This window comes from Rhyacophila brunnea, unplaced genomic scaffold (genome assembly GCF_057557595.1).
Source record: "Rhyacophila brunnea isolate RB1 unplaced genomic scaffold, BYU_Rbru_1.0 scaffold_4, whole genome shotgun sequence".
NCBI lineage: Eukaryota > Metazoa > Arthropoda > Insecta > Trichoptera > Rhyacophilidae > Rhyacophila > Rhyacophila brunnea.
This window is the reverse complement of record NW_028233068.1, coordinates 12366967-12387947: the sequence shown is the minus strand read 5'-3', so window position 1 is coordinate 12387947 and position 20981 is coordinate 12366967. Positions and strand designations below refer to the sequence as shown.

Sequence of the window (20981 nt, the reverse complement as noted above, 5' to 3'; positions counted from 1 at the left end):
TGAAATGAAGCCAAAATAGGATCAGTGACGGCTTTAGATACACGGCTCTGACAGGTTTGGAGGCCGCCTTTTGAAAATGCCTGTGCGACAAACTAATTCAGTCAATAGTTACGATGTCAGAATTTCTTTATGCGGATCTTTTTAAAACCTCGAGACTTTCTAACGAAGCGTCCACCTCCAAGGAAAACAGTCACTGCAATACAAAACAGTGATTGTTTTACACATTATTAACAAGAAAATCTTAAACGCTTCAAAAGTACTCGTATCATTTTTATATTGGGCTCGAACGATGCATCGGTTTATAGGAGTAGCATGTGAAGATATACAGAATATTGACACGCTATATTCACAAGCTCTATCTATTTTTGAATATTCTTAAAAATCAAGACTTTGTCTTAATTAATGATTTAACGAAATGATTATTATTACAGGTTTTAAATAATGAAAACTATTATTTAATACTGAAAAGTATATGAGAAAGTTCAATTCATTTATAATATTGTATCAATTATCATATGAGGCCTTCCTGTGTTAGCTTTCCCGTGAGTCTTTGATAGTTGAAGTAAATTAATAATTACTATTGTTAGTCAATTAGAAAAATGGATACCCCTTGTTACTTATGACTGAATATTTTAATCTACTTATTAACCATAAATATGAAATTTGTCAAAGTAGATTTAGCATTTAATATTACTAAATACATAATTATCTAATTTAACATTCAAATTATGATCTCAACATAATATTGAAGATTTACAGTAACAATTAAAACTCGGAGAAACTTTTCATTTTTAAAGGTTTTAACAAAGTTAAATCTCAAAATATGTAGTCCTCTACCCATATTTTACTGTTATCACCTTCCATGCAATACGATACCACACTTCAATAGGGGAAGAACTCAAAATTTAAAGGTTTTGAGTTAAGAATGCCATTTGATGTAGAACAATCTTCTCTTTATAATTCAACAAAAAAAATAATCAAAAATTTCTTTAATATGTCATAAAATCGAATAACCCTTTCCAAGATTAATCAGTAATTCCGTTATATAATCAAATTTATTGGTTAATTCTTTATTTAAATGTACAATTTCATTGTGCATTGATGAATTCCACTAAATTAAATATAAAAAAACATACACTTTCATCGAAATCAAGGCTTTAAAATTAAAATGAGAATTACTGCAAAAAATTAAAACGCCATTATCTTGGAACAAGGTTTTATGAGTTGTTCCCCTATTAAACTGGGGTATCGAACTACAATCATTATATTATATTCAACCTTTTCTGACAGGTGTAACCATAAATTAAAACACAAGAATGTCCCATCCCAATGAGCTCGAAAACTCGCATCCATATAATGGAAATATATTCCGAAAGTAAAAACCGCGAACGAATGCATTAAAATAATTGGTAGTGAGTGCAAACAATAATTTATTATTGCCAGCACGCTAGGCATGAGAAGATGTACCTTGTAATGTGCAGGTGCTGGCTTCTCATCTGTCTATGTGATTTTTTCGGAGCCTGGGTGTTTCTGTGATTGATTCATTGCTACTACTGCACTATTATTCGTTGTAGTGTTAAAAAGAAAAGAAAAAGAATGATAAACCCAGTTCTCACGACAATATTTATACAAGAAGCAGAATTTTTATCTCATTGGTTCTGTGTCATTCTACTTAATTTATGCAGTATATAAATTTAACCTCTACTTTGGCAGTTTCATGAATATTATAATTTTTTCGTTTGTATATTGTTTGTGTACGTAAAACCTCCAAATATTAATCGTATTATTACTTAAATATCAATTATTATTGTATAAATGACTTAGTGTTTTTACTCTCGATCCTCTGCGTGAGGATCTCGGGAAAAAATAAAATGTCATTCAGCAGACAAAAATAACTTCTCAACATTTTTGTGCGTCATATTTTTTTCCGCTCGATGACATTTTAGGATTCCCACGTTTATTGTCAAATTACACATTGAAAGCAATGCTTGAAAAATATTGTAAATATGAGATTAGTAGTAAATAAGTGATACCTAATGTTAGTAAGCTTTAAAAACAATAAGAAAGTTCTTCGATAAAGTACGTATGCTTAAGTCGTATTGAAAGAATTGAACATTGCTGCTTCGAACAGATATTTTATGATTACATGTAAATTGTACGTAAAACATTTCACCGTGGCACAGTTCGTCGTGAGCTTTCTTATCGGAAAGAGATGACCGTATACTATACGGTCTCCAATTTTATTAGATTCAATATGAACATTAATTCAATTTTCATAGCTGATTTTGGCAAAATTCATGAATTATTCAAGAATGAAAACCTTAACAAATAATCCAGTATATCGGCTATTTTCAAAATTTGTTTGCTGCTGGCTTCCTGTAAAGCGTAAACCGACAAGAACCGTGTTTTATTTACACGTTATTATGAATTTTATGTCAGTACTATACGACCCAAAGAGGTTGGACGGTTTTTAATATACAGCCATATATTTCCGATGCAACATACGGTGAAGTGTGATACGGAAAACTGCAAAACGTACAAGTTTCCAGACACGTATTTATATACCTAAACCATTGTCTGTCACATAATTATTAATTAATATATCAATATTAAAACTCTATTGAAAAGTAAAAATTGACTTCAATATGACAATGTTATATCTTATTTTTTAAGAATGTTGACAAAATGACTAAATTGAAAGATGCAAATATCTTTTTAATAATACAGACCCAGACTCAGAATGCAATTATATTACTTATACACAAATAATGCTGGCAAGTACCTAGCATAAGAAATGATACATATTCTGTGAGCGAAAGGGGAAAGGGAACTCAGATATATAAATAACTGAAATACCTAACGGGTAAGGAGAAGCAGGCAACCGATCTCGAGTAAGGAAGAATACGGGATAAATTTAAACACGTGTAAAGAATACGTCATTTATGTCAAATACTGACAACTGCTCCCGGTTTACGCATTGACGCTCATTTAGTATTGGTGTATTACACACACTATTGCACGTCTATAATGCGTGCTTCATTTTCGTAGGACACTCACACATTCAAAACCCTGCGTCAAAATTTACTGATATAGTGTATCGGAATTGAAATATATTATCGGTTCTGTGGTCGATAAAAGTCTTAAAAATCGAAAAATGAGTTAAATATGACAAATGAGAAAAAAAATGAGTCCAATCAACGACTCTGAATTACTAAAATTCCACACAAAAACATTGGAGTTCCCATACAAAGTGGTCCAAAAATCGATCTTCTTTTGGCTCTCCTGAAAAATAGAAAAATTAGGCGTCAGCCTTCTTCCTTTCGCATACAGAATAAACCTTGTAAATATTGAAGCAACAAAATAGTAAAGCTAGACTTAATAATTGTGTTTCAGCATTTATTATCTATCAACTGGTAAACAAATTATTAAAATAAACAAACATAAAACCGGTCAAATAAAATATCTGTTCGAACACGGCAACCGAACATTTATATGAACTTAAAACGTAATATATTAAGATATATCATGCAATCATTTTGTACATATCTTTATACACACATTTCCTCTCTTTGTGGTAAGGATTTTTTCATAAACTGACTTCTAAAAGATATGACGGTGCTTCATGATGAATGTCACATACAACCGTGTGCAATTATTCAGCGTCATATTTGTATCGACAAAGCTCAAACATTTTCTTCCCTAGAACAGAGTAATAACTAACCAATAACATATCAAACTTAATAAAAAAAATTACCACTAGATTTTCACTTTTTGTTTTAAATCTCGTAATAACTTTTTCCTGATCAATAATTATAGATTGACCGATCAAGAATTTCATGATTTTCATGAAAAGAGTTTTGTTAATATGTGTTAAATCTCTTTCTTCTTTCGCTTCTGTTCTTACCATTTATTACACAAGGCTTTCTTAAGTATTCTTAATAACCTATAGGCAATCTATGCAGAGTGCCAATACATATTAATTTACCTGCATCAGCTCTTTATATCATAAAGATTAACATAAAAACAATGTATCCTTCTTTCTTTGACATAATATATTCATTGTGACAGCATAATACAAAATGCTTGTGGGTTATAAATAATTAACTAAACTGTTATTCCTAATAACTATTTTATATTATATTTTTATTTTTTTGTTAAATCAAAACATTGTTTATTTTAAAATATCATTTACGTGCGACAAAGCATATTTTTATATATTATTCGAATGTGAGAGCATCTTTAATTATTGTGAATAATAAAATAGTACTTTTCCTTAGTTCTAAAGTAATTTTTTCTGCAAAATGTGTGATTGTCAATTGTTAATACAGGGCCTGAAAATACATATTCAAACTTGAAAACGCCTTTTATTTAACACGTCATTCAGTAACTATGTCGTCCTCCCGGCCCTGCATTGATATTCGGTGACGCTCCACATTAGAACGGCCAGTTGCAAGTCGACCTGCTGGATCTCTTTGCGCAGGCTCACGACAGCTCGGCGAATATTCACAACCGGCGATGCATCATTCATTGCAGAGCCTAATATTACGAAAAACATTATATTATAAATTATAAAGATATGTATTTACAGCAAGTAATAAACAAAATTATAATAATTGAGTGTACCTTTCATCTCCATCTTTTGCTTGACTGCTTCGACCTTGTCAGTCAACTCAGCCAGGATTTCTTGTCTCTGTGTTACTCCTCCACTAACAGACTAGAGAAATTTAATATCATCAATTTAATAGGCCGATAATTAGACAATTTACACTTCTAGATCAAATGACATTTATCCAAAAATAAATAGTTATGAATAACAACGTACTTATAGTAAAACATTTAAATTATAAATAATGAGACTGCCCGGGGTAGGGAGATGTACATTCAATAGAACGCAGCACCAAGAGAAGAATACATACTTAATTATCTACTTTGATATCAATGTGCTTGATGGGGTAATAGTTTGCTGATAATTATTGCATAATGTAGATTAACCAACATTGGGTATATCTACCTTATATGAAGATGCTGCAAAGTCGGTGTTGGCTCTCAAGGTGGCCAGAGTGTTAAGCTGTTTTGACAGTCTATCGGCAAGAAGAGTATCTCGAGATCGGGCAGCCTCCAACGCTACGCCAGCGCGGCCCGCCAGGCGTGAAAGAAGGCTGCCCGTTTTTGATGACAACCCTCCCAATTCTGCATTAGATAAATTCAGTTTAATAATAATAATATTATTTAATATTAATAATAATATTATGTACTCAGTCGCCTGGTGCAGAGGGTGGCAGGGAGTAAAAAAAATATCAGGTGCATTTCCTGATAATAAAAGTAGGTAGGTACTGTAAAGCGTAACGTTAACAGGTATGTTTCATAACAATTAATAATGCTATAGTATTATAATTTAAATTGGGTAGAACTTTTTACTGGTTTGCTGTTAAAAATAATTATGAAGTTAAATACCAAATTATCAATTCTTTCAATAAGATACCTGCACTTGTTTAACACAATAAAAAGTTAATTACCATTTTCGCTGTGGCACATAACATCCTTTTTTATGAGAACTGGTTGATTTAGCCATTCGACCAACCCATTGGATCTTTGCACTGGATCAAACGCACATTGAAAAACAAGATTGAACCCATAAATCGACTCACAGCTGCTCCCGGATGCAAGCGTTTATGAGAACACAACTTTTTTATGCCACCCCACACCACGATGTTTGAAAGAAGTACCGTTTATTTGAGATGTAAATAAACCAGTAATTTTAGTGTCGACATTATCGTGAATCATATAACATAGAGTAGATATTTGAATTATACTGTGTGGAACAATATCTGGCAGCCTAGTTACACACTGGTTGGTTAAGTCTGATATAGATGTTGCCAGAGAAAGAAATATTTACTCATAAGTATTACGGGTTAAGCACAAAGCGGTATATTAATAAACTTCTAATAGAAGCGCTTAGTTTTAAATCCCCCTAAAACGATTTTTGAAAAATTTTGAGTTAAATATGTATTTAGATGGATATTTTTGTTACCTATATGATGGCTAAAGATTGAACTTTAAAAAATGCCAAAAACTGTCAACATGTATGATAAAAATTAAGGTAAATTTCAAAACCCACTAAAATGGTTGGGTGTGTTTTTCAAATACCCCTAAAATGGAAAGCCAAAATGCTCTTTACAGTGCAACGAATTAAAAAATAAATAATGTTCACAGATTTAATAGATATGAGTTTTTCTCATTTTTCTCAAAACTACCTAAAATCGTTATTCTCATTTTTCTCAGAACTACCCAAAATCGTTTTAGGGGCTTTTGAAACTAGGCGCTTCAATAGATGTCAAAGATTCAATATTGTTTTGGAAATGTTTCTATCAACTGCTATTTGAGATATATATTATATATTACTTTCAAAAAATGAAACCTTGTCTGTGCGTGATAAGATGCTGCAGGTGGGCTCTCCAGTCTCTTGCCGAAGCTGCAACTCTGACCCGCAGGGAAGGACCAACTCGCTCCACCTCTTGCTGCCATAATAATGCATCAGAGTGCAGAGTCGTCAATGATACTAAACATACAAATTCATGTCATCAATCGTTGATCACTTTTGTGAATACCTAATAATTCTAATTCCAATTATTGGAAGATGACCGTCACATAACATGCGCCGAAGAATATATAATATGGTTATCTAATAATCACCCAATATAACAGAACAGCGAAGCCTGAGAAACATATAAATCTATGTTGGAAAGTAAAAGGGAGATATGTTTAAAAAATTGAAAAATAATTTTTTATTTCTTGCTTTGTAGCTATAACGCAGTCTTTGTCGGAATCTGTTCTAAAATTGTTAAGCCCTTTTCAATTGAGCTGAGACCTTCTGTCAAGCTTGCAATACTGTCATGTGTTTTTCTGGTGGAACTGAGTCTGAAGAGTCGGATCAGGAACCGTGGAACTCCTACAGTTCGCGTAGGTCAGGGTATTACTGTATATGTATAATAATTTATGTGTATGCAATTTAGTTAATAAAGCAATATGCATAAATTACTTAGAAATAGAAAAGGAAAAAAATGAAGATTAAATAAATAATTGTAAATTGAATAAATAAAAGACATAAATAAAACTCCATTTTCTTGATAATACAATGTATATTTTTGCATTTTGATAAATTTGTATGTAAGTAATAACTTACACATTAAATAATGAAATACAAACTATTCATTTATATAACTATCGAATGTTAGATCATAGTTCCATTTATTTACACAGCAAAAACATAGTTTCACTAGAATGTTAATAAAAACCAAATTAAAACTTATATTATAATATAAATATAGTTATTTATTTATTGTGCACTAGATAAAAACTTTAAAAGAATTAAATATAACTTTAAAAACTATTTTAGTTGACAGGTTATCTTAAGGCTGCATTGCACAGACCACACTTTACTAATCGTACAAGCGAAAAAATTCTTTTACACATCACCAATAATCAGTGGCTATCATACAAGTCTCACATGGGCTTGAAATGGGCTGTAGCCATTTAGCAGTAATCAATCCTCATCAGAACACTGACAGTAAACAACGCCACGAATAAACTACAAACTGAAAAATGTGGTTATGAAGTGCAACCTTTATATTAAGTAATTGATCAAACACAATTTTCGTAAAAGATCATTGTTGTCAAAATAAGAATGGCATCAACTATATTAATATTATATTACGCAATGTGTTTCACTTATTTCTAAGTATAAATAACAAAAAAATAATTACAAATTAGAAATAATTCAAAGTATTAATAAAATTATTCTACAAAAATACTTTTATGATTTCAAAATAATTATTATAAGACGAAACTTAAACCTAAATTTTAAAACTAACTTTGTCTAATGTAGGCACTCCGCAGGAAATGGTGATGGTATTTTCAAACATGCTTTGCACGTAATAGAAGTGTAAAAATGATTATTTTTTTCTGCCAATAAATTCACAAAATATTCCATTCAAACGCTTGATAAAAGTAACCACAAAGGCCGAACGGCTTACACATTGGCTAATAATGTCGTGGTTCGAATCCTGGGTCTGGCTCAATACACACATTATTATTTGGAGTCAGAGTATGGACCTAATTGGTTAAGAAAGTGGGCAACATCCATTTCTCGTAAAAACAAAAATCTATTAATACAAATATCCACCCTGTGAAAGCCCAAATAATTCTTAGGATCAGACTTGGTTTTAAAAAAAAATTAAACTTTATTTGGTATTGAAAAAAAATATTGAATCTTCGAATATCGAATCGAAATCCATTACCTACCAATATAACATACACTGCGAAGCACCATGATTACAAATAATACTACAAGAAATGAGTTATGAAAGATTGTAGCATGCTTTGCATGGTACAATATATAAACTAAAAGCTGACATTGTTATGGATTGTAATATTATAATTCCAGTGTATTTGATTGTTATCGAAGTTAAAATTATGTACCTATAATTATAATGGCTTCCCATTAATGATTAATAACAGTAAATGAAATTAATTGTATTTAAAATCATTCTATAAAAAAGTATATGATTGCAATAATTTAAAAAGGTCAAAATTCATTTTACAGTACCCTTCAATTTAAAATATATTAAGTATAGATTATTAATAAATGCAATTATTTCAAATGAATGCTTATTATAACAATATTAACACTTCAAACAACACTAGAAGCCTCCTAGCCTCAATTTTGCACCAATAAATAAACTTCTCAGAAGTCAAAAAACTAGACAAATAATAATAATAATCTGCAATGATAAGTCTGCCTGAAACATAATCAATTTATATTCTTTTTAAAATACCGTGCTACCCACAATAGATCTGTTTTAATCACTGTAGAACCAATTTCAAGTCAAATAATATCAATCACAGTATTCACACGCCTCCTGACTTTCACGAGTTTTAATAGATATAGAAAATTGAAAGCCAAACTAACACATCACGGTTCTAATTATTGATCATTTGTGCTTTCCATAATCTATCTGAGTAACTTCCCGGCTGATGCTTTTTTCAAGATATCAATCACTTCTTTTTAAAGATGGTAGAAAGATTTTTTTAATTCTGCTGCATTTATCATGTTATTATCGAGATTCGGATTGATTATATTGGGATTATTGACAATCATAGGATTTATAGTATTAACATTGTTCATATTCATCGGGAGGATAATGTCGCCCGGATTGGGAACATTCAAACTGACTATGCTATTCATGTTATTGAGAGTGTCGGGATTCAAGGCGTTCATGTTATTAAAATTATTCATATTATTAATAATATTGGGACTATTCACAGTGATTTTCTTCTTTTCTTTCGAACACCCATGGCACTTCGGACAGGCATCTTTGTCCGGCGACCCAAACGTAAGACTATAATGATTCGTGAACACGTTTCTAAAGTAAGACTTCTTGACGACGGCGGCTTCGGGAGCAGTTTTTTTAAACATATCATAGAGTTTATTAATACTCAATTGCGCCGGTAAATATTTAAGACCACAGGACGCTCCTTTGCAGTAATATTCTTCGCTGAATTGCAAGGTGGACATAAAGTTATAAATGGCTTGCACCTGGCCTGCATATTTGTGGGATTTGTGATCGCCGCCTCTCGTTTCAGTGGCCAGTTCCATATTATCGTAAAACTTCGATACAATACGCTCAACACGTGGTCTCTTGATGCCGAGAATGCTGAGGAAAGACTTCTGACAGACGGGGATCCTTTTATTGTTGACTATGACACAAAAACTCGTAGTGTATTTCTTGCACATTTTAACGGGAACGCCATCTTTGGGTCTTTTGGGCTTTACGGATATAGGAGTGCAGAATTTCAGCAGCAGGGCATCTTGCAATTGTTTGTTGTGTGTTTTGTAGAAGGCGGAGTGAAATTTCATCAGGTCGTTCATCTGCAGAGTACCGCACTTGAATTTTTTGGTATTGTGTTTGCATGCTGGCAATTCTGGCAATGCTTGTGGCGAATATCTGCAATAAATTGCACACTTTGTTATAGATGGTTTATACGAAATATCAGCGGAGATGGGTGGAGGTAGGCTGTGGACATACGACATAAACAGTGCACAATAAAGTTTATCAGTCATACTTATTTGTTACCATTGAACTAAGAATACAAATTTTGAAGATGGTATTGGTTAGTTTTTAAAATTCAATTAAACCCTGCCTAAAGCAAACCATAATAGATATTTAATAAAAAATATTTTATGGATACAAAATATTTTTTATCTATTATGGTTTGGTTTAGGCACGGTTTAATCAAGTTTCAAAACCATCTGCAATTTGTATTCTTAGATCAATGAAAACAATTAAGTATGACTAACAAAATTTAGTGTGCACTATTTATGTTGAATCTACAGAGCCTACCTCACCCTTCAACAATGCGAAACATTAGACATAATACCTACAATGTTTTGGGGCCATCAATAAATACAGCAAGAAGATTTTAATAGCATAGAATAAAATAGTACTTAATAGTTAATTGCGAGAAATATCTGAGAAGTTTAAAATATCTCTCATGCGAAGCAGTGTTTTTAGCATTGCATCTACGCACATTGCTGACTGACTACTAAAAAAATCACATTATGAATGTTCACTTAAAGAGAATCATTTGGATACACAGAATACCTAAATTTGCAGCATTTTACGGCGAGCGAGAAGGCCTTTTCTCATTGACCGTAATTTACTATATCAAAATAGAAATCACCCACACTCTGGTGCATGCCAACCAAGGTCTTGGAAAGGGTGCCTAAAGTTCGTCACGCGACAGTATACGCCTGCATAACGGGTGTAGAGACGTGGCGGGTGATGGAAACCGACAAAAAATTTAACTGACTCTGGAGATACCTAGCGTTTAAAAATAACAAACAAACATAAATATCATTTTGGTGATCGAGGTATTTTAAGACCAAAAACGAAACCAAAACACAAACCTATTGTAACCCAAAAATAAGTAGGTTGTGCCAGGTTTTGGATTGTTTTTCAGTAGGTTGTTAGGTTTTTTGTCTGTCTCTAAACACCTTAACCACAAAAACGATATGGAGTACCATATCTCTATTTTATCATGGTTCAGGTGATAAAACCAGTTAATTGACTATTATCACTAAAAAGCACCAGCGTTTTTAAATTAATGACATTGTTTTATTACTTATATACGTATTCACTTGGAAGACAATAGTGTTACATTCCCATTATACAAAGAATATATATAGCAAAGTTGTAAAATACTCATAAAAACACAGCACCAAACTAAATCGAAGTATCACAGATACGAAAACCTGACATTTTGAGAGGAAATACAAATATGGTGGTTTACCTTAATTTCTTGGCGATATTTGCCTTCCAATTCTCTTCGTTCCGTGTCTTTTTGTTGACTTTTATCTTTTTCGTAGGCAAAGGTATGCACTCCATGATTTTGCCGATCACAATAATAAAATTGACAGCCAAACAATTCAAAACAATGAATTTATTCCAATTTTTTGATAATCAAACACAGCTGTCAAAATTCCGTAAACTCGCTGCCATAGACAATAGTAACATACCAATATTCATCAAATTAAATTAAATATATAAATAGAGCTAGCAACACTATTTCATATTTTTCAAACTATGGACTAATTGGGAAGCCGGGCTAATAATTGTACAAATTTTGTCCTGTGGTGGATAAAAAACGAATTTATGAGTTTGATACGGATTTTTATCAATTTTCTTCGTTTACTTACCCTTCTCGTTTTCATTGGCATCGAGGTTATTCATATCTGCATAGCCATTTTCTTCAGAATCATCGGAGTAAAGAGCTTCCTCTGGTACAGCCTCTTCCTCTTCTTCCACTTCTTCTTGGTCATCTATCCCATCGTCTCCTTCACCGTCCTCATCCGTAGGATTTTCTGGCTCCATTTTCAATGACTGCCAATCATGATTTGCATTTTGTAAGGCTTTTTCTGTCAGTCTGTCAAGTATGTAAATTACATATTCCCCGTAACCTGTTTGAATAAAATTTTAATATAAGGTGAGTCGGGGTAAGTGTAGCTACTTAGATATCTCAGTATCTACTACAAATTGGATGATGCCATCTATGGAGAGGTGATAGCAAAGTCACCGATTTATAATAATAATCAGAAATGGTGTCGATACTATGTTTTTTGAGGTGACTACATGGATTATTCTCCAGATGACATTTTGAAGTCGAAGAGTGAGATGGTAGCTGTTAATTAACTATTTTTAAAACACGGAAATCTGCACATTATTGTTATAAAATTTGGTGAGTATATGTGTTTTGATACCCTGCTTCACGTGTTGTTATCGTTTTACTTATATTGATAAGCATTTTAAAACTTAAATCGAGTAGTCACACTTACCCCACGTAAGTAAACGCGTGGGGTAAGTGTGTCTTTGTTTTGTGCCACACTTCCCCCATATATTTTCTATGAATTCGCATAGTCATTACTTTAACTAGTGATGGGACACGACGCATTATTTATATCGATCGAAAAAATGTTCACAATTGAAATAAAATGTTTATAATTTTATTGTTATAGTTTCATGTTAGTTAAGTAGGTAGGTACTCGGAAGAGTGCATGTGTTTCAATAATTTAATACACAAGTTTTTGAAATAAGTGCTTATCTAACATGACGTGATAATAATTAATGTGCATTTTTTCCACATGTAAATATAAACGAAAGACAGATAAAGGTGCTTACGACCAAGGAAAATTACAAAAAACAGTTTAATGTGTAAAAAACAGGATATTATGTCATATTATGGATATGTATAATATATATACAATATTACCCAAAGAGATTGAAACATCTTTTGCAGAAACTTTGCATACGTTGCAAAAGCAGGTCTCACAAAAAAGTAGTCTTCGAATTAATCGGATAGTATATTAAAGAAAATAATATTAACACACCGTTTAAAAACGAAGTACCCGGACACAATTGGTTTATAGGTTTTATTAAAAGAAATAAATTATTATTTAAAGATGATGATTATTTAAACCCTAACGGCTAAAATTATTAAACATGGAACATGCTTTGCCCATTGATTCTCTGAACGCTGGTTGTCCAAATTCGGACGAAAATAAAATAAAGGTACTGTTCGGTTATACGGAATACAGCGGAAAACACATTTTTAAAATAGCCGATAAACTGGATTATTTGTTAGGTTAACCTAACCAAACCTAACCCAAACTAACAAATAATCCAGTATATCTGGTATTTTCCGCTGTATTCCGTATAACCGAACAGTACCAAAATAAATTGCGGGGTGCGGGCCACACGTTATTCCTGAAGCGCCGTTCGCGGCCGACTGAAGCCACTCCAGCCCGCTCCGCGCTACTTTCGTGACTTTATTTTTTGTTTTCGTTACCGCTGCCTGTGCGACGTTTTCGTAACGAATCCGGCCGGGTGGTCAAGACAAAAGAATGTTCCATGCTAAAAACCGCAAGCCGTAGAATATGTTTGAAAAAAGTTTACGATCCTTTGTAATCAATTGGTACTATAACTTGTCTTATTAAACAGTACAATCATCAACCTGAATTTAAAGGATTGTCCACAATGGATATATAATGTTGACTGTCAACTTGAAATAACAAGTTTTTCCCATGATCCTTCAAAAAGTAAACTCGTTAGTGTCATCGGATTTCCGTCAACTACCTACGTTAATTAATAAAAAATACGTCGTTTTTCTTTCGGGACATCACTAGCACTTCATACATTAGTATGACACACTTACCCAAAATAAATGGTTTAGTCCATTTTGTTGAAATTCTATACTGTATTTTTAACTCAAGACTCAATATCCATTAAATGAAATATTACCTTTATATGTATATATTACATTATGGTTTTGAAGTACTTTTGGAATAAAGATGAATTTAGTTACACTTACCCCAATATTGGGGTAAGTGTAACAAACTGACTAGTGATCAAAAAATATTAAAATGTCGTAATATAGTAAGATATACAGTGGGTTCCTTCTGTACATGTTAATTGTAATGCATTTGTAGATCCTACGGTAAAAATTTCAACTGTTTAAAACACACCTATTCATCATGAACCACGTTGAAATTCATATCATTGAATTATATGTCACACTTACCCCTACTCACCTTATGTATGTGTGTGTGTGTGTGTAAAACCCCGTTTTTACCCGCAATCCGCAACGCCTCCATATTTTAAAAAGTTTATAAAAGTTATTTGCACAAACGAATAGTAATCGTGATAAACATTCCAAACTGAGCATATACATACACAATGTGTAACAGTAGTCCTAAAAATATTGGCAACAAAATTCATAATTTTATTATTATTACTTATATAGGTTAAATGAAAATTAAATAATGCACAAAGAATGTCCCGATTTTTGCGAGACGTCCCGCTTTTTAAGTAAAAATATATTTCATAGATAGAAACGATTATTTAACAAATACAAATAAGACGTTTAGGTTACATTATTAATGAAGATTTCAAAAAAGTCTATGAAAACTGCAAACAATAATAGGTATGTAGTACGTACCTACCTAGATCAGCGCTACGATGTTTCGCGTAAAAATGTATTTACACAGCTATGTTTCATTACGATGAAGAATGAAATGAAATTCTAAGAAACCTTCTATTGATCAGTTATTCAAATTATTCCCAGGAAAGGTGACTAAAATATTTTCAAGCTCATTTGATTTATTTTAAGCATATTAACATCTAATTGCTATACCGAACGGGTATTTTATCAGATGAATTTAAAAAGTGCAAGAAACAGATACAATCGGAATTATTTTTTCAATTCAGCATGATAATGTACTTACCCATGTGCTGAATTTTACCAATACATTAAGCAGCAGAAAGAAACTCTTCATGAAGTCAAATTTTCAGCCAAGTAGGTAAAAATAGGCGAGTATGAGAAAATATAATTTATTATTTTTACTTTGATAGTTAAAGAGTTTTGTAGTTTGTGCTGTGTCATTTATGATTGATATTATAGAAAATATAAACATTAGAAATATTGAACTATGCGTTTTTGGCTGTCCTGCTGTTTGCTCCTAAATCCCGATTTTTTTTAATTTCACACACCACATAATTTCACACACAAAAACCAGATTTGGTAAAATAATTATTTGGCAACGCTGGTACCAACGGTCTTTTATAATAAAGACGGATGGTCACCGTACTTATACCTACCACAATATTTGGCAGGTACAATTAGATTGGGCACTCACTTTATCATTGATTTTTTTATACATCTTAACAATAAGTAAGCAGAAAATAACAAGTTATTCGAGAGTTTTGCAAAATCAAGCAATAATTTAAAAACATTCCACATCTAACAATTATTTTATTGCATTGTTGACAACACTACTAACACTACACGGTAGCTTGCACGTCTTGCACACACACGAGTAGTTTTGGAATGGCGCGAAAAATATTACAAAATTAAAACGAGTTTTGATCTCAAATTGGGTTGCATGAAGTGCTAAATCAAAATTCATTTAATTGACGTAATAATTACAATTTTATATCATAGTTTTAGGTATTTTTAAAATACAATTATTATATGTTTAAAGTCCATTTTCTAAAATGCTTCTCTGCCTTTAAACGTCTTATTTTTCGGTTGCACATTCCATAAACTTTCATGTAAACGATTCTACGTCAACACATATAGATTTATGACTAAACCATTATAAAAACAACATTATGCTACGTCTCGTGATAAAATTTTACCCTGTTTCAGTTTATTTGGTGAAAAATCGACTGGGATTCCTAGTTCCCGTGCTGCATCAAGCAAACTTGAGATCGTGAAATTTGGATCGTCATCTTCCTGTGGCCTATCCATTTGTTTGCCGCATTTACTGCTCAGCCATGCACCCAGACACGTGAACACGTGAAACTGTTCAGCAGGATTGGAGCTGATGGAGAAGTAGTAACGACTCATTGGCTTCATCTTTATATCACGACGAAATTCCTCGTCGAAATTTAGCGCCTTAAGCCTATCCATCAGATTGAAGTCCAACATTTTGTATTTTGTATAAATTCACCACTTATCTTGCTTTTTGCTGTATTGTCAATAATATTACGTTGACGTTTCAATATGTGAGCAATTTATTATATTGTTTATGTCACTATTTTAATTTTGAAAATCGTTCCCATGGAAACAATATAAAGTGTTGCCATTGTAAATTTAGGCCATAACCAATAATATTTATGAATCAAATCGATACCGTAGAAAATTTAAGCATAATTATTTTGATCATATCGTCCCCTAATTAACACAAAAACGTATCTACGATTTTTCAGGAGCGACAAAACAAACTTTTTTTTTGGTTTTTTAGGTTTTTAGCAAAACCAAGTATCGTAGAAAGGTTAAATTTTTTTTCTCTATAAATTAAATTATTTTTATTTCATTATATATATTTAAAATTCTGGTTTTAAAAAAAGTCGACCGACTTACGTTTTCGTGTTACCAACAAATATTCAGCCTGTCACTGGATAAGCAATAAGGTTTCAAAAATGATAATCATTATTTATTTATTTTAAGTTTGCTTATTCTTAAAACTATATAATATATTGCTATTATTTATATAGTTTTCTTAGAAATAAACTTAAAAATAATAATGAAAGGAGTTTTACCTACCATAAAACATGTTGACTTTGAAGTCGTTGAGATAGGGTTTGCTCTTCCTTCTTCGCGCCATTTAATTTCCTTTTTCTTGTCGTTGGTCATTCCTCCCTTTTTATTTACTGGTCATACCCGCGCGTTCCTTTTTTATGTAGGGAGTTTGGGACTCCTTTGTCTTCATTATGATATGGCTCAAGGAACCAGGTAGAAATTACCTGATTCATTGACGAGGCAGTGGCGCACCCAGGGGGGGCCAGGGGGCCTTGGCCCCCCCCAAAATATGAAAATCATCAGAATGAACTATACCTTGGGCTTAGACAAACAACACGGCAAAAAATGATTTGTAATTCTCCAGCACCCTTTTTAGTAAAATTTCTTAGATTTTAATTTCTAACACAAAAATTTCGAAACACTAATGTCAGGTTTTTTTAGAAACCCGTTCCCTAATGAAATTCTCGGTGTCCATCCGAATTCCGGAGTGGTATAGGTCATGGCTGGGGAGGGTTGACAGGGCTCTAACCTGGGGGCCCGGGCTGTGGGGGGCCTGGCGTGTCGGGTTGACCAGATAAGTGAGATATACACACATAATAAATTAGCTTTAAAAGTAAAAAAAGTCACCTGCGGCGCTATTATATTTCATGACTATGAACATTTTAATTTATATAATTGTCCAATATATTTTCTGATTATTATGTGTCGGTACTCGACAGCTTTATTATTAAAGTAGATGTATTGAAAATCGCCAATAATTCACTGTATAAGTACCCTCAATTTGAACTAAAACACAATTTGAAAAACGTTAATGTAGTATTTCACACTGCCTTTAATCTAAGCGGTGGATAGGGGGCCCGTCAAATACCCTAGCCCAGTGGTCGGCAAACTCATTAGTCAATAGAGCCAAATATCAACAGTACAACGATTGAGATTTCTTTTGAGAGCCAAATTTCTTAAACTTAAATTATATACGTAGGTAGTAAGTAGGTACACTGCTAATTTACTTAATAAACTTTAGTAAAAGTTTTAGGTCCTAATTAAGTTATAGGTAGGTACACTGAATAAAACTGAATATCATACGTAATAATGATCTTATTTATTAATAAAAATTAAATTCAGGTATCCATAAAATTGAATCATGACAATGACTGACAAACATAATGTGAATAATGGCCTTGCATCTCCTTGTAAAGTTTGGGTAAGTCAGGTTCGTATGTTGTTGATTTAATTTTAAGCACGATTCCAGGTTCTCATCAATAAATCAATTTCTTAATTTACTCTTGATTTCCTCTCTTGGAAATCTTTTTACTAACCACAAAACTTGTAATATTAACATTGTTGACAGATTTTATTCAGTACCTAATTAAATACAGAACTTTATTTTTATTGACTCTTCTCCTCAGCTGCTTTCTTCCTTGCATCATCGACAGAATATTTAGCGCAAAATTACGAGTTTTTAGTTGTATCTTTCTAAATTTCAATGCGCCAATTTTTCCCGACACATAAATGCAGGTCGGTAAGCCATTTAAGTTTTGAATAAACGCGAAGTCTTGGTCTATTCAACATTACATTTACGGTTATCCTCTTCCATTTTCTTTGCTTCTTCTTTGTAGCCATGTCAAATATGGCAGAGAGCATCTGTGGCAGAGCCGCACTCAAGGGGCCAAAGAGCCGTAGTTTGCCGACCACTGCCCTAGCCTGAGGGCCCGTTTCAGGATGTGGGGGCTATGGTGTAGGTACACCGAGTGTAGAGTGAGAATAGACAAAAGACCGATAAACGAGATATTAGGCTGTGTTGTATTGAGTAGGTTGTGTATAATTTAAATGCAATAATACTTTTTTGTCCATTTTCGATTAACATGTTGGAACCTTAATATTGAAAAACCAAAAATCTACGATAAACATTCGGCGAAAAGAACGAATACACCCACTACGGTGGTGGTGTAAATCAAAAGAACATTTTTTTCGGTGGCATTCGGCATAAATATTGTAGCTCTCTAGACCAGTGTTCCCCAAACTTTCGACATCTGTGTACCCCTTCTATAATTTTCGTAACACTGAGTACTCCTCGTCAAAGAAAAATGCATATAAGTACTTTAATAACAATCAAAATATATTTATATATTCCTTTTGTAGTACATAAACAAAATAATAATAAACGAAAAATAAAATTCATTCATAATAAAATATAGATAAAAGTTATATTATAAAAAATAACATTCATTGGTTATTAATTTTAATCTGAGGTGCGGTTCCACACCCAAAAGGCTGTGCCTTTTTTTTACGTAATGTCTACAAATGCTGAAAAAGCAACTTCACATAGATATGAAGTTGGAAAAGGCAAGATGTATTTCAGGAATGTCTCTGTTAAAACTGGATACACATGTTGCATTTGCAACCTAAATGATGTTTAAGTACACTCCTTATATTTATTTTGCAAGAATCCGTCTGAAGCTAATAATTACAACAATTGCTCTTCTTCCGCATGCGATAAACCTTCTAGCATGGATATTGTATTAATGCTTGTTGCACCAGGCGTAGCCATAACCCGGTGCAGCGCATACCCCCACCAAACTCTTCCCGTACCCCAGGGAGTACGTGTACCACACTTTGGGAAACACTGCTCTAGACCAAGCGGGTAGCACAGCCGATATTATTTAAGTAATCTTTTAGCATACTAGGTACACATGTCCAGCATGGTCGCTGTTCACTTCCAATCCGCCAGTCGCTGATGACACGCTCAACGGTTACCGCCACTATGCCTCCAATTTAATAAAAACTAGGAGAAACTGTACAAATATATCGCCGTGTATTGTGAAAATATGTAAAAATATTTATATGAAGAAGAAAAAGAGCTTATGGGACTAATTTACATTCTCCTCCTTGGGCCCCCCACAATAATCAATCCTGGGTGCGCCACTGGGATGCGTAGTCCCCCCTTGATTTAATTTTCACGACTGTGAAATCAGCGGTACACAACTTATTTAAATAGGTTAAAACATCAGCCGTTGTTGTATCTCTGTGAAGCGGGCAGATATGATACTGCTTCACAACAGTTTTCGCTCGTCCAGCGAGGTTTCCCCGAACCGCGACACGCCGCTTCCGTGCAACGGTGGCCCATCCACCAACAATCCCAGGCGTAGATAAACCTTCAGCTGGTGGTTTCGGTTGTGAGGCCTCGGGTGACGATGAGGAGTCCTCTTCTGGGGCGACTGCTGGGATAACCCCGAGTGCAGGATAATTTTCCTTTCCAGGACGCGATCGTTCTAACGCGGCATTTTTTGAATTTGCATCGATTTGTTGTTTTGTCGATGCTCGACGCATAGTTTTGGGCGCGCGTTTCAATCGTCGATTTTGAACTTGCCGTGGTAATTGGTTTTACCGTATTGTCACTAATTACGACGGACTTAATTACTGGCGAAGTTGATCGTTACAACGAGTTGCATTATTTAATTTAAATGAATTTATATTGAGGAATTCCTCAATTCTCTCCTCTTTTTTCATAAGTTTTTCAATAAGGGCACTTTGTTTGACTATAATATTGGTTAATTCAGTAATTTCAGCCATTTTGTTTCAAAGAAATAATAAAACAAAACAAAAACTTAGTGAGACAACACTGTATGTCTTAACTGCGCGGCGTTTCGGCAATATCGGTGTACGAAGGCGCATCCTGTCTAGCACACACACGGTGGGCCTTTGTAAGATACAATACCTACCTACACTAAAAAATAATAATATTGTATTTAGGATACCTATAACATTTTCAGTCCAATTCATTTTCACTATTATTCTCACGAATATCACCACGAATAGTTGTATTAATTATGAAAATATTATAAAACTGGTGGTGTAGCTGTCTTAATACCTACACCGCTCTGACAGAGCGTCATAATTGGCTATTGGTTGTGGTTTAATAATATGCCTGGATGAAATCAAAATGAATTGGGTTCTGTCTTGTACTGAGGCGCTGCTGTATAGGTATATGTACTGCAAAATGCTTGCTCAGATTTTTCATACATGAAGTATTATTTGGTTCATCATTTCTGTATTGAAATCAAGAAATTTTTAACTAGTTTCCCTGGTCTCCATTTGAGTCAATCTTTTTTTGGCAATAAATTTGAAATCAATGAATTCCGTTGTGTCGAGTTCATTGACGGCGAACTTTCCACCTTTTGATGATATCCAAACCACTGTGTACCAACCAGATGAGTTAAAGATATCGATATTCTTTCGTGTCCTCTCAATCTGCGCGTGCAGGTTCAGGGTCTGCACTGAATCACACTCCATTTGGGAGTTTCCGGGTTAAAAAAAGCAATAATCAATCTTTGGTACATTGAGATTTT

At 33.3% G+C, this 20981-nt stretch overlaps 2 protein-coding genes across 2 annotated transcripts; both read right to left on the bottom strand.

Annotated features, from left to right (window-relative positions):
* Nucleotides 1–4261: 4261 nt before the first annotated feature.
* Nucleotides 4262–16041, bottom strand: IFT57 (intraflagellar transport 57). The gene is made up of 6 exons (XM_085954534.1): nt 15750–16041; nt 11756–12016; nt 6419–6559; nt 5012–5190; nt 4624–4714; nt 4262–4536 (listed from the first exon to the last, which is right to left on the bottom strand). The coding sequence occupies exons 1-6, from the start codon at nt 16039–16041 to the stop codon at nt 4388–4390; spliced, it is 1113 nt and encodes a 370-aa protein (XP_085810660.1). The 3' UTR covers nt 4262–4387.
* LOC147066913 (uncharacterized) lies at nt 7969–11568 on the bottom strand. Its single transcript, XM_085954091.1, has 2 exons — nt 11350–11568; nt 7969–10004 (listed from the first exon to the last, which is right to left on the bottom strand). Exons 1-2 carry the CDS (start codon nt 11442–11444, stop codon nt 9065–9067), a joined length of 1035 nt encoding a protein of 344 aa, XP_085810217.1. The 5' UTR covers nt 11445–11568; the 3' UTR covers nt 7969–9064.
* Nucleotides 16042–20981: the final 4940 nt, after the last annotated feature.

What these genes read in the sequence shown, in the direction of transcription:
- LOC147066913 (XM_085954091.1), bottom strand. Translation starts at nt 11,444, where the DNA reads ATGGAGTGCATACCTTTGCCTACGAAAAAGATAAAAGTCAACAAAAAG. An exon ending in AATATCGCCAAGAAATTAAG is followed by an intron (nt 10,005 to 11,349) that starts GTAAACCACCAT and finishes AATTTATTGCAG; the next exon opens with ATATTCGCCACAAGCATTGC.
- IFT57 (XM_085954534.1), bottom strand. Translation starts at nt 16,041, where the DNA reads ATGTTGGACTTCAATCTGATGGATAGGCTTAAGGCGCTAAATTTCGAC. An exon ending in TGCCAATGAAAACGAGAAGG is followed by an intron (nt 6,560 to 11,755) that starts GTAAGTAAACGA and finishes TTGTATGTTTAG; the next exon opens with TATCATTGACGACTCTGCAC. An exon ending in GCAAAAGATGGAGATGAAAG is followed by an intron (nt 4,537 to 4,623) that starts GTACACTCAATT and finishes TCGTAATATTAG; the next exon opens with GCTCTGCAATGAATGATGCA.